The 13,998-nt window shown below is 43.4% G+C and overlaps 1 protein-coding gene across 7 annotated transcripts in view; it reads left to right on the top strand.

The window, feature by feature from the left end:
- Nucleotides 1–13,998, top strand: part of LOC110528020 (voltage-gated potassium channel subunit beta-2) — a 153,738-nt gene that overhangs the window by 110,307 nt on the left and 29,433 nt on the right. For all 7 annotated transcript variants that reach the window (XM_036983558.2, XM_036983554.2, XM_036983555.2 and 4 more), the window contains 4 exons: nt 10,054–10,097; nt 10,456–10,493; nt 10,814–10,893; nt 13,450–13,494. In XM_036983558.2, the coding sequence (XP_036839453.1) occupies nt 10,054–10,097; nt 10,456–10,493; nt 10,814–10,893; nt 13,450–13,494 (207 nt within the window). The remainder of the gene's footprint in view (nt 1–10,053; nt 10,098–10,455; nt 10,494–10,813; nt 10,894–13,449; nt 13,495–13,998) is intronic.

Here is a 13,998-nt window from a genome sequence, read left to right as displayed (position 1 = left end):
ATAATAGCTCATTTCCAAATTCAACAGACATGCATCGCATTAACCAGCCTGATAATAGCTCATTTCCAAATTCAACAGACATGCATCGCATTAACCAGCCTGATAATAGCTAATTTCCAAATTCAACAGACATGCATCGCATTAACCAGCCTGATAATAGCTCATTTCCAAATTGATTCATTTCTCTAAACTCTGATCAGAAAAGGAATGGCATTATAGGCCTACTCAGGCTGGTTATAGATGGTTGATTTAGTTGCAATCTTACTGGCAGCAATATCCTTGCCTGTGAGGCCCTTTTTGTGCAAAGCAATGATAACTGCACGTGTTTCCTTGAAGGTAACCGTGGTTGACAGAGGAAGAAGAATTATTCCAAGCACCACCCTCCTTTTGAAGCTTCCAGTCTGTTATTCGAACTCAATCAGCATGACATAGTGATCTCCAGCCTTGTCGTCGTCAACACTCACACCTGTGTTAACGAGAGAGTCACTGACATGATGTCAGCTGGTCCTTTTGTGGCAGGGCTGAAATGCAGTGGAAATGTTTTTGGGGGATTTGGTTAATTTGCATGGCAAATTGCAATTCATCTGATCACTCTTCATAACATTCTGGAGTATATGCAAATTGCCATCATACAAACTGAGGCAGCAGACTGTGAAAATTAACATTTGTGTCATTCTCAAAACTTTTGGCCACGACTGTAGACAGGATGCGCCTGAGCTCAGTTTCGAGTCTCATAGCAAAGGGTCTGAATACTTGTGTAAATAATGTATTCTTAGAACCTGTTTTCGCTCAGACACTGTCTGATCCAGCCCATCCTACCTTGTTGACATGGTGAACACATATTGCATCTCTCAGAGCTAGCGCCTCCCACCTCCCTCAGGGCCAAATATCAGGATAGGGAAAGAGTTGGACAGGGACGGTACAGCTGTCATCCATCTGGCTCTATCTGAATTCTAGACAGTCTGATCAGGTGCAGTGGATCTACGCAAATAACCCCTGAAATAGACTTCTAAAGGCTCGCACACATCGCCCATTTCATTTAGCAGACACACCAAATGTGGATCTAGCGTTCGTCTGCCAATCGCTAAGCATGCTGTGTTTTACGGACCACACGCTCCAGATGTCTGACTGCCGAAAATGTTGACGCGATTCTACATGTAAAATGGGTGAGCACTCAATTCACTAATAACATTGAGGTGCCATGTACTCTTGGGCAGCAAACGTAAACCTCAGAAAACCCATAAAGACTGAGATGACCGCCTCTGTTCGTTCACTTTGAAATCGGGGGCTTAGTGAACCATGAGGCCACTGGGGTACAAACAGTCCAGAGGCATCTCATCTACAGCCAATGAAATAACTCTCACACAGTCAAAGTGGTCACTGGGTCCACTCATAATGTGTTGAGGCTGACTGTAGTGTAGTATACCTGTGTAGTCCATAATTGAAGAGGGTAAGAGACGTAGATGACCTTATTGTTCTGGGCCGTGTCCAGGGAGGCGTAGCGGCAACCTGACCCCAGATCAGACCAGTCTGCTACAGTACTGCTACCAGGTCCCTGCAGGGGAGGAGAGGTGAAGGATAGCCCAGGGCCAACATGCAGTATCAACAGCCAGCCTGGTAAAATATTCAGCACTACACAGAACTGACAAAGGGAAGTATCGTTCCTAGGTGAGCGAGGACAGAGACCAGACTGTGTGTCTGATCGGTTTGTTACTTTTTGTTTGTTTTGAAAAGGACTTAACTTAAATACACACCTGTCCTGCACTTGATAGTTTTCCTCAAGGTTGGCGGTATGTCACGCACAGGGCTGTGGCGGTCACAACATTTTGTCAGCCGGTGATTGTCAAGCAAATAACTGTCGGTCTCACAGTAATTGACCGTTAATTAACATACAGTTGACGTCGGAAGTTTACATACACCTTAGCCAAAAACATTTAAACTCGGTTTTTCACAATTCCTGACATTTAATCCTAGTAAAAATTCCCTGTCTTAGGTCAGTTAGGATTACCACTTTATTTTAAGAATGTGAAATGTCAGAATAATAGAGAAAATTATTTATTTCAGCTTTTCTTTCTTTCATCACATTCCCAGTGGGTCAGAAGTTTACATACACTCAATTAGTATTTGGTAGCATTGCCTTTAAATTGTTTAACTTGGGTCAAATGTTTTGGGTAGCCTTTCACAAGCTTCCCACAATAAGTTGGGTGAATTTTGGCCTATTCCTCCTGACAGAGCTGGTGTAACTGAGTCAGGTTTGTAGGCCTCCTTGCTCGCACACGCTTTTTCAGTTCTGCCCACACATTTTTATAGGATTGAGGTCAGGGCTTTGTGATGGCCACTCCAATACCTTGACTTTGTTGTCCTTAAGCCATTTTGCCACAACTTTGGAAGTATGCTTGGGGTCATTGTCCATTTGGAAGACCCATTTGCGACCAAGCTTTAACTTCCTGACTGATGTCTTGAGATGTTGCTTCAATATATCCACATAATATTCCTACCTCATGACGCCATCTATTTTGTGAAGTACACCAGTCCCTCCTGCAACAAAGCACCCCCACAGCATGATGCTGCCACCCCTGTGCTTCACGATTGGGATGGTGTTCTTCAGCTTGCAAGCTTCACCCTTTTTCCTCCAAACATAATGATGGTCATTATGGCCAAACAGTTCTATTTGTGTTTCATCTGACCAGAAGACATTTCTCCAAAAAGTACGATCTTTGTCCCCATGTGCAGTTGCAAACCGTAGTCTGGCTTTTTTATGGCGGTTTTGGAGTGGGTTCTTCCGTGCTGAGCAGCCTTTCAGGTTATGACGACATAAGATGGGTTTTACTGTGCATATAGATACTTTTGTACCTGTTTCCTCCAGCATCTTCACAAGGTCCTTTGCTGTTGTTCTAGGCTTGATTTGCACTTTTCGCATCAAAGTACGTTCATCTCTAGGAGACAGAACACGTCTCCTTCCTGAGCGGTATGACGGCTGCGTGGTCCCATGGTGTTTATACTCTTGTACTATTGTTTGTATAGCTGAACGTGGTACCTTCAAGCATTTGGAAATTGCTCCCAAGGATGAACCAGACTTGTGGAGGTCTACAACTCTTTTTCTGAGGTTTTGGCTGATTTCTTTTGATTTTCTCATGATGTCACACAATGTGGCACTGAGTTTGAAGGTAGGCCTTGAAATACATCCACAGCTACACCTCCAGTTGACTCAATTATGTCAATTAGGCTATCAGAAGCTTCTAAAGCCATGACACCATTTTCTGGAATTTTCCAAGCTGTTTAAAGGCACAGTCAACTTAGTGTATGTAAACCTCTGACCCACTGGAATTGTGATACAGTGAATTATAAGTAAAATATTCTGTCTGTAAACAATTGTTGGAAAAATTACTTGTGTCATGCACAAAGTAGATATCCTAACCGACTTGCCAAAACTATAGTTTGTTAACAACAAATTTGTGGAGTGGTTGAAAAACGAGTTTTAATGACTCCAACCTAAGTGTATGTAAACTTCTGACTTCAACTGTAAACACAGTTAAGCATCTCTTGGCTCCACACACAGCCTACAAGCCACTGAAAAGTCTAATAAATCCATGTAATATAGCTTGCACCTTAATAAAACCATTATTTAGTTTAGACAGGTCTAAAGAAGCATGAGATGAAGAAAATGTATTCTATTTCAGAAGAATAGAATAGCATACTCTGAGTTGTCCTGATCTGGCTGTGGGCTACGCTAGCAGACAAAATTTGCTTAGAATTCTGTGGCATTATTTGATAATATGAAGAATACAATTGAACAAAGCTGAATAAAATAGAAAGGATATTTTCTCCAAACGATTTGATGGAGTGTGTACATTCTGTGTTGAGCGGTTAACCAAGAAATAGGGATTTCTATATGCATAATTTTGAGTTATTAATGTAGCTTTAGTTGTTCCGCAAACATTGGGCTATATGTTTTGAATTTGTAATACTTTCTAAGGCTGCATGATGCGACTAGTGATGATTTGAAAACAGTCGCTTGAAAGGCATGAGCTCTGCTTTGTTTTTTGCGCAGGCTGTACACACCACACCAGTCTCTCATTCACAATTTAACAAGCACTTGATAATGCCTAGAATTTCACTGTGGCATCCCCTTTGTGTGGCCGTAATGCACTCTAAAAAATATATATATTTTTATGTTGAAAATGATCTTCCCCAAACTAGAAACTCACACACTGCTTATGTATGCCAGTTAGGCTCTACACCCCTTGTAAAGCGGATTAATATGTTTAATTTTAAGTTATTTGGCCACTTTTATTATGATACAAACCTTATTATAACATATAGGCCCATGGGCTAGGCTACATGAGGTGAGCGACTATGATTCTAAAATGTTGCAAAAAAGGCAATTTTTTCTTATGCTGGATTTAATATTGTCTTTACATATACTAAATAATATACAGTACCAGTCAAGTTTGGACCCACCTACAGTACTCATTCCAGGGTTTTTCTTAATTTTTACTATGTTCTTAATTGTAGAATAATAGTGAAGACTTCACAACTATGAAATTACACATGGAATGATGTAATAACCAAAAAGAGTTAAACAAATCAAAATACATTTTATATTTGAGATTCTTCAAATAGCCACCCTTTGCCTTGATGACAGCTTTGCACACTCTTGGCATTCTCTCAACCAGCTTCATGAGGAATGTTTTTCCAACAGTCTTGAAGGAGTTCCCACATATGCTGAGCACTTGTTGGCTTATTTTCCTTCACTCTGCGGTCCTACTCATCCCAAACCATCTCAATTTGGTTGTGGTCAGGTAATTGTGGAGGCCAGGTCTTCTGATGCAGCACCATCACAAAAGTGTGTGTATGTTTGTTTGTTTTGTGTATTGTGTCGGTATGCATGTGTGTGTTGTGCGTATGTAGTGTTTGAATTATGTTGACCTAATTTGACACTCATTGACCTCCATACAAAACAATCCCCACTTCCACTGTTTCGCACTGTATTTTTGTGTGAACTGATCAAAGTAAACCCTATGGAACAGCAGGGACTGTGAAGCAACACAAACATAGGCACAGACACATGCATACACACACACGATAACATACGCACTATACACACACGTAGATATGTATTTTGGGTTGTAGATATGTGTTAGTGGAGTAGGGGCCTGAGGGCACACAGTGTGTTGTGAGATCTGTTATGAATGTATTGTAATGTTTTTTTAATTGTATAACTGCCTTCATTTTTCCAGATGCCAGAAAGAGTAGTTGCTCCCTTGGCAGCAGCTAATGGGGATCCATAATAAATACAAATAGAAATATTCAGTATTCCAATGCTCAGTCCACATGGAAAGTGGGCTTTTTTGATCCCCTTGCTGTTTCAGAGCAAAATGAAGGGAATGTTTTGCTCTTAGTCACCACAGCAATTTAGCAAACCTACCATGGCTTCACAAGACACCCACACACTCATAATCCTACACACACACACGTAACACACAGCCATGGACACACTCTCATACATAAACATAGTAAGTGCCATAATGTATATTTCAATAATACCTGCTTGCACACAATCATACTCCTACAAAATGACACAGACCCCCCCCCACATACACCTACACACTCCTTCTCCCACACCATATATTACATAATTTCATATCCCAGATATCTTACTTACCTCTAGCAGAAGTCAACTCAAGGTTCTTTACTCAGTTTTTAGTTGGTATGGTACATTGTGTTTTAAGCATATCCCATTGGCTTTAAGGATCTCATATTGGGAATGTGTTCTTGGTATTGAGAGCTCAGGAAGGAATATATCACCATCGAGAGCATCCTGACTGGTTGCATCACCGCCTGGTATGGCAACTGCTCAGCCTCCGAACGCAAGGCACTACAGAGGGTAGTGCGTACGGCACAGTACATCACTGGGGCTAAGCTTCCTGCCATCCAGGACCTCTATACCAGGCATTGTCAGAGGAAGGCCCTAAAATTTGTTGAAGACTCCAGCCACCCTTGTCATAGACTGTTCTCTCTGCTACCGCACGGCAAGCTGTACCGGAGCACCATGTCTAGGTCCAAGAGGCTTCTAAACAGCTTCTACCTCCAAGCCATAAGACTCCTGTACATCTAGTCAAGTGGCTATTTGCATTTATTTATGTGGTGACAAGTGCAGCTCTCGAGGTTGTAGCCTAGCGTTGCCTCTAAAGTCTTCCCCTGTGGTTCACTGTTCCGCGTCGCAATGACAAAACATGTTGGCCATGTGCTTGCATAATGTTGACGTGGCAAATTTGAATGATAATCGACCTGCCATGCACAGTAACGTACCCAAAAAGATGGAGAAAATAAATATGCCTTTTGAGCCACTGAAGACTGAGCCAGTCATTGTGGTTTTATAACACTAGAAAAGGCCTTTACTTCCTGCAGGTTTCTCCAGTGTGTTCTCCATCTTTTACCTGTAACCTCTTAGACCGAAAGGTAAAAGAAAACACCAAAGCTGTGTACTGTATGTCTGTCAGCGGTGGATTCTGTCTGAACGGTTAAGAGGTACGACGTGGAGTCTGACTGATTGGTTAAGAGGTCCCACGTGGAGTCTGTCTGATTGGTTGGGGTCCCACGTGGAGTCTGTCTGATTGGTTAAGAGGTACTACGTGGAGTCTGTCTGATTGGTTAAGAGGTACCACGTTTTCTCTGGGGACTGGGATTTACTGTGGTGTCGAGCTGGAGTCGAAGCTTGTGATTGGCTCTAGGGGATTGATGTGCAGGCCTGGGCGTCTTGGTGTGAACTGCGACATTCCACAGGAGTTCATGCGAGGCCAGATTTAGACCCTCTTCCCCTGTCAGCATTCCTGTGACATCTCTATCCACTGATGCACACGCACACACGTACACGTGCACGTGCACACGCACAGGCACCTGATCATACTGGTGGGCGTCTGTGTGCTCCTCTCCACCTATATCCAGAGGATACAGAGAGAAACATACTGTCATAGGTGTTACAAATAGGGTTGGGCAGTATGCCGTACATACCGTATACCGGGGTATTTGGAAAGACCCACGGCATGATTTTCATATACCGTCAATAAGGTTGCTTTGAAGTTTTTGAATACTAGGGTTGACCCCATTTAGTCGACTGGTTGGTTGTTTGGTCGATAGGCTGTTGGTCGATCGAGATTTCTTTAGTCGAGCAGTAGCAAATAAATAAATAATAATAATAAACATGGTGCACAAGACACGTCTGATTGGCTCCTGTCTGAGTGGACTGATCCATTGTGGAGGCCGTGGGGATGGCACAGCCCATCAGTCTAAGATGTGCTACTGAAATTGTTTATGGTTTTATTATGTAAGAACAATGGTGCAACACAAATAAAAATTACAATATTCTATAACAAATGCATTTTCTCCCGCTGTCCGTGGTTCTGAAACACATCAGTGAGCTGTTGAATTGGCACCTTGTCCTAGACCATGTCGCTATGTGCATAATGAGAGTGAGGAAACGGGAAAACAGCCCTTGCCTTATTGTCTAAGAAAAGTGTTGAGAGAGGAAACCAACTTAATTAGGTCATTAATCAATAGCTTAACTGGCTTTATAAATCATCCATATATACAGTGCATTCGGAAAGTATTCAGACCCATTGACTTTTTCCAAATGTTGTTATGTTACAGCCTTATTCTAAAATGGATTAAATTGTTTTTTCCCTCAACAATCTACACACAATACCCCATAATGACAAGGCAAAAACAGGTTTTCAGAAAAATAAAAACCTGAATCACATTTACATAAGTATTCAGACCCTTTACTCAGTACTTTGTTGAAGCGCCTTTGGCAGCGATTACAGCCTCGAGTCTTCTTGGGTATGACGCTACATGCTTGGCACATCTGAATTTGGATTTTCTCCCATTCTTCTCTGCAGATCCTCTCAACCTCTATGAGGTTGGATGGGGAGTGTCTCTGCACAGCTATTTTCAGGTCTCTCCAAAGATGTTCGATCGGGTTCTAGTCCGGGCTCTGGCTGGGCCACTCAATGACATTCAGAGACTTGTCCTGAAGCCACTCCTGCGTTGTCTTGGCAGTGTGCTTTATGGTCATTGTCCTGTTGGAAGGTAAACCTTCGCCCCAGTCTGAGGTCCTGAATACTCTGGAGCAGGTTTTCATCAAGGATCTCTCTGTAGTTTGCTCCATTCATATTTCCCTCGATCCTGACTAGTCACCCAGTCCCTGCCACTGAAAAACATCCCCAAAGCATGATTCTGCCACCACCATGTTTCACCGTAGGGATGGTGCCAGGTTTCCTCCAGACGTGACGCTTGGCATTCAGGCCAAAGAGTTCAATCTTCATTAGACCAGAGAGTCTTGTTTCTCTGAGAGTCCTATAGGTGCCTTTCGACAAACTGCAAGTGAGCTGCCATGTGCCTTTTACAGAGGTGTGGCTTCCGTCTGGCCACTCTACCATAAACGCCTGATTGGTGGAGCGCTGCAGAGATGGTTGTGTCCTTCTGGAAGGTTGCCCCATCTCCACAGAGGAACTCTGAAGCTCTGTGACCAAGGCCCTTCTCCCCCAATTGCTCAGTTTGGCCGGGCGTCCATCTCTAGGAAGAGTCTTGGTGGTTCTAAACTTCTTCCATTGAAGAATGATGCAGGCCACTGTGTTCTTGGGAACCTTCAATACTGCAGAAATGTTTTGTTACCCTTCCCCAGATCTGTGCATCGACACAATCCTGTCTCGGAGCTCTATGGACTATTCCTTTGACCTCATGGCTTGATTTTTGCTCTGACATGCACTGTCAACAGTGGGACCTTATATAGACAGGTGTGTGCCTTTCCAAATCATGTCCAATCAATTGAATGTACCACAGGTGGACTACAATCAACTTGTAGAAACATCTCAAGGATGATCAATGGAAACAGGATGCACCTGAGTTCAATTTCGGGTCTCATATCAAAGGGTCTGAACACTTATGTTATTAAGCTATTTCTGTTTTTAAATGTTAATACATTTGCAAACATTTTTTAAATCAATTTTAGAATAAAACTGTAACATATGTAACTGTACTTTACATATGTAACCTGTAACCTATGGAAATCTCCAGATGGCGCATGAAGCGAGGCATTTTACTGAATGGCACCAAAAAAATCACTAGGGATCATGGTGAAAGTAGCCGTATCTAGCTAAGGATCATGGTCGATGTAGTCGTTTTCATCCCGCCTGAGAGACTCAACCGGGAGCCTCCTCGTAGCTTGCCGGCCGTGATTGGTTTGGGTCAGCACGTGGTCTTGACGAGAAATGCAGTAGTCAGAATGGATCACCTATGTCATTCAAATATCTCGATATCAACTTTAAAATAATTCACTGTGGGCATCCAACTTGATCATCATAAACACATTTTAGAGCACAAAACGGCTGTCTAAAAAAAAATGTTTGGCCATTCTGGCGATTGTAATTTACTTGGGCTTTCTAGGACAGACCAGGCTTTTGACACTTTTGGTTGCTACGCAGTAGCCGACCAGCAGACCTCATGACTTCACGCTCCAGACCGGACACTGGGCCTTGGTGGACATGTGCTGCTCTTCCTTCGGACAAGCATGCATCACAACTTTGTTCACTTACTCAATTTCTCTCATAGTAAATGTCCACTCTCATTGAAAATGGCTACTGGCTATACTTTTATAACTTTATGAGCTGGATTTGCCTGTCTTTGGAATTAGTTTGTAGTTTGTTAACTTAAAGCGTCCAGGAGAATTCACTTTTACTTGTGGTAATTTTGTTAACATTCTGGTAATGAACACACAATGGGCTTTTTAAAAAACTAAAAAAACATTTTAGCGCCCCCTTGTATGCTGGTAATTCCATAAATCCCAGAAATTGGGATACCACCCAAGCCTAGTTACAACCTTCCAGTGACTCTCACAGTGAGTCAGTGTCCGTATACCCAACACAGAGACATTTTATTCACATGAAGCATGGAACTACTTGAAACAAAGCTTGACGCTCTCAAACCTACAGCACTAAAAAGCACAGCGCCATTATCAACACAATATTAATGCTAATGTATTCTGTGTTTTGACAGAAACCTTGGGAAGTCTGGCCTGAGGGTGTCCTGCCTTGGACTAGGTGAGTGAGAGAAGGGATTGGGGGCTAGCTGAGGGGCTGGGAGATACAAATGTGTTAGAGGTGACTTCACCAGTAAGACAAAGTGAGCCACAGAGGGAATTTATTTCACACCAAAGGCGTTTTTCTAAGGCATTTCTCTAGACGTGGGAGAGTGAGGATATGCCAGAAATACCAGCTGAGACCTTCTCTATCTGTTAACTAACACTGTTGCTTTGGTTAACTGTACCAAAGCCACATCTCTCAAAACTATAATTAAGAAGCTACGGTAATCAGCAACACTGCTTCTTCAACACCACTCTCCCTATATATCACTAATCTGATAGACTACTAACACAGTCTCCTTGTCGTCTCTCTGCAGGAACATGGGTGACGTTTGGTGGACAGATAACAGACGAGGTGAGAGCAGATGGATTGTGTTATGCTGTTATTCCACTTCTCTGTCAGTCAACACTCCCCAGTTTCACAACTCCCTACATGCTCCTAGAGCCCACTGCTGCTCGGGAAGAATAGTTCTGCTGACGCTGCATTGCCATGTAGAATAGCTAGAAAATGTGCCATATGAATGAACAATTATATGAACCATGAACGCACTGGCGTGTGCGCTTACAGCATCATGCATGCGGATAGGTTTTGATAATCGATCTCAGTGATGTCTCAACCCCCTCCCCTTCCTCCTCTCTCTTTCCTTTCCCTCACACCACCTCTTCGGCCAATAGATGGCCGAGCAGCTTGTGTGCCTGGCCTACGAGAACGGCATCAATCTGTTTGACACAGCAGAGGTCTACGCTGCAGGGAAGTGAGTATCATCCAGACTGTCCACATCACATCTTCATCCAGACATGACTTAGTTATTGTTGACCACCCAGTCCCAGTATCACACCATACACAGCCACATAGCCAAACAAAGCATAGGCTAACATTTACTTTAGGGTCTTTGAACCAGCGCTGACTTAACACTAACAGATCATTATGAGTGTGTTTAGGTAGGGACTCGTCTAAGGGTGTACACTGACATCTAGTACCAATGAGGCTGTTGCTGGTCTCCAGTCTCTCCAGTGTGGTTGTGATGATTTCGCCTACAGCACGTGGAGAGAGTCTCCCTGGCCATCACACATCTTTGGAGATCTCATTCAATTGGATTAAACCTCTGGTTCATTAGATCTGAGGCCCCCGAGGCTCAGAGGAAAAATACACGGATACACTTACCCTGTGTCTGCGCCCCTGCTGCCTCGCACATAGGTACGTGGCAGGCATGTTAGCAAGTACAAGGTCATGCAATGTAATTCATGACGTGCCATGGACAGGGGGACCAGGTAAAGCCTGCAAAACTGTTTACATAAACATGAGTGATTACTGGCTCTCGAGCCTTGACCTACAGACCTGAGGGAGATACACCTAATTTATAACGCTCATTATACTAAGCTTTAATGGTATTCTTGATGTAAGGTCAGGGTAAATTATCCATGATAGCATGAATACCAGTTGAACCCAAACACTGATATTTTGCCAATACTACATTTAGCAAACATTTTATCCGAAAGCAACTTAGTCATGCATGCGCCCATTTTTTACGTATGGGTGGTCCCGGAAATCAAACCCACTATCCGCTCTACCAACTGAGCTACATAGAACAATACAAACCTTTATAGGGCTTTATCAACCATGACATCTCTTCTGATAGCTGTGTACACCCTCCTGGATTCATGAATCTTTGTTGTTATTTAGGATTAACTGAAATAATCTGAGGGATTATCATTTTCCAACAGTACCTCAGATTAACAGCCTACAACTCCTCTCTAAACGCTCCCCAGAAATACTGGGCTCTCATTGTGGCAATGTGTTGGGCATATTTCCCCAGGTGTTAATATTGTGTAAAAGAAAGAAAATAAAAGACAAAGAAATGTTATTTCAATGTTTCCCAATTCCACAACAGCCACTGCATGAATTGTTGATAGCTTTATCATGTGTGCTGTGTATTTGTGGCCTGGCACTATGAACAAGTCACTGAAGCATATTGCCAGGGGCACACGGTACAGTACATCGATTGACAGCTAGTTTATGCCACTGTCTAGCAGCGTAGACCAACACATGCTTACAAACATACTGTAGTGTGAGTTTAACACAAACTCCATGGCTTTAACAACCCACTCCTTTACACTCACCATCAACAAACATTGGTATTGCTGGCTAATTAAATCCATGTCCACTCTCCGTGGCTCTGATGCACATGATTGTCTAAAGTCAATGTAAAGTGTAGGGGATGGAAATTCCGCAGTGGAAAACATTCATCTGAGATGGAAAGAAGTGTGAAATCTATAAAGAGGACATAGACACCACCACCGTTGATACAATGTAGCAGTCAGAGGCTTTACCTCGATTAGGAATCTACTCTACCATCTGCTTTGTCTCTAAAACACACTTTTTATAGGAGCTGAGTACTGTATAGTATGTCACGCATTTACGTTTGTCATTTAGCAGACACTGTTTTTCAAAGCGATTTTCATGAGCAATTAGGGTTAAGTGCCTTGCTTAACCTAACAGATGTTTCACCTAGTCTGCTCAGGGATTCGAACCAGCAACCTTTCGGTTACTGGCCCAACGATCTTAAGCGCTAGGCTACACGCACGCACACAGACAGACGGAGAGTCAGATCCTCTCTTGGGAGAACTCTATTCATGAAGAAGACATTGGTCTCCAGGGGGGGAAGAGATGCAAACATCTGGCATCAGTCAGAAATGTCCCTTCTCTCCCTCTGCTCTCCCTCTGCTCAAACCAGCAGTCTGCACGCACAGGCAGAGAGACATCTGATGGGGAGGGGAGATGGGAGGCATAAGAGAAAGTGAAGCAGAGAGGGCACAGAGACAGAGGTGGCAGATCAGTCCCTTTGTGCGTGCTGTACAGTATACCAAGGCCACATTACAGGAAAACATGTCATTTGTTAGCCATGCAGCGAGGTGCTCTCTTCCTCCCAGTGACAGGAGTTATCCCAGCCCTAATGGGCTCCACGTTGGGCCGAATTAGCACCCCTACTGCTGCTAATGAAAGACTGATAGGGAGCCTATTACACACCAGCCATAGGCCTTCCAGCCTGCACCCTGCCAGGCAGCCCATTCACATTGCCATCTCTCTGAGTTGAACTCCACACGCTGCAGTAGGGCTTTGTTACGAGTATATAAAGACACTGGAAGTGTTGTTCAGGGTTAGCACCACACATTTCTGATGTCTTCCTTTTCAATGGCTGTTCTGTTTGTTTTCTTTTGCATCAGGGTATGTCTAGTTGTTGGTTGACTATGCTGTTGGTTGACTATGATTATCTAATATCCCTTCTCTCTCTCTCTCTCCCTCCCCCCAGGGCTGAGGTGGTGCTGGGGAACGTCATAAAGAAGAAAGGATGGAGGTACTCTCATAACTAGACATGTTTTCATAACTCCTCTACCTTATTGGAGGAGAAGGGAGCAGTGTGGTGTGTTGTGCACCAGCAGACGGGCAGGTGAGAGAGAGAGAGAGAGATACAATATTAATGGAGTCGGGCAGAGAGAGAGAGAGGGATACAATATTATTGGAGTCAGGCAGGCGTGCAGAGAGAGAGGGATACAATATTAATGGAGTCAGGCAGACTGGCAGAGAGAGAGGGATGCAATATTAATGGAGTCGGGCAGAGAGAGAGAGAAAGATACAATATTAATGGAGTCGGGCAGAGAGAGAGAGAGGGATACAATATTATTGGAGTCAGGCAGGCGTGCAGAGAGAGAGAGGGATACAATATTATTGGAGTCAGGCAGACTGGCAGAGAGAGAGATACAATATTAATGGAGTCGGGCAGAGAGAGAGAGAAAGATACAATATTAATGGAGTCAGGCAGGTGTGCAGAGAGAGAGAGGGATACAATATTAATGGAGTC

This window comes from Oncorhynchus mykiss, chromosome 7, assembly GCF_057628025.1.
Source record: "Oncorhynchus mykiss isolate SJ-2025 chromosome 7, ASM5762802v1, whole genome shotgun sequence".
NCBI lineage: Eukaryota > Metazoa > Chordata > Actinopteri > Salmoniformes > Salmonidae > Oncorhynchus > Oncorhynchus mykiss.
The sequence above is the reverse complement of the archived record's forward strand: the minus strand, read 5'-3'. Positions and strand labels throughout refer to the sequence as shown.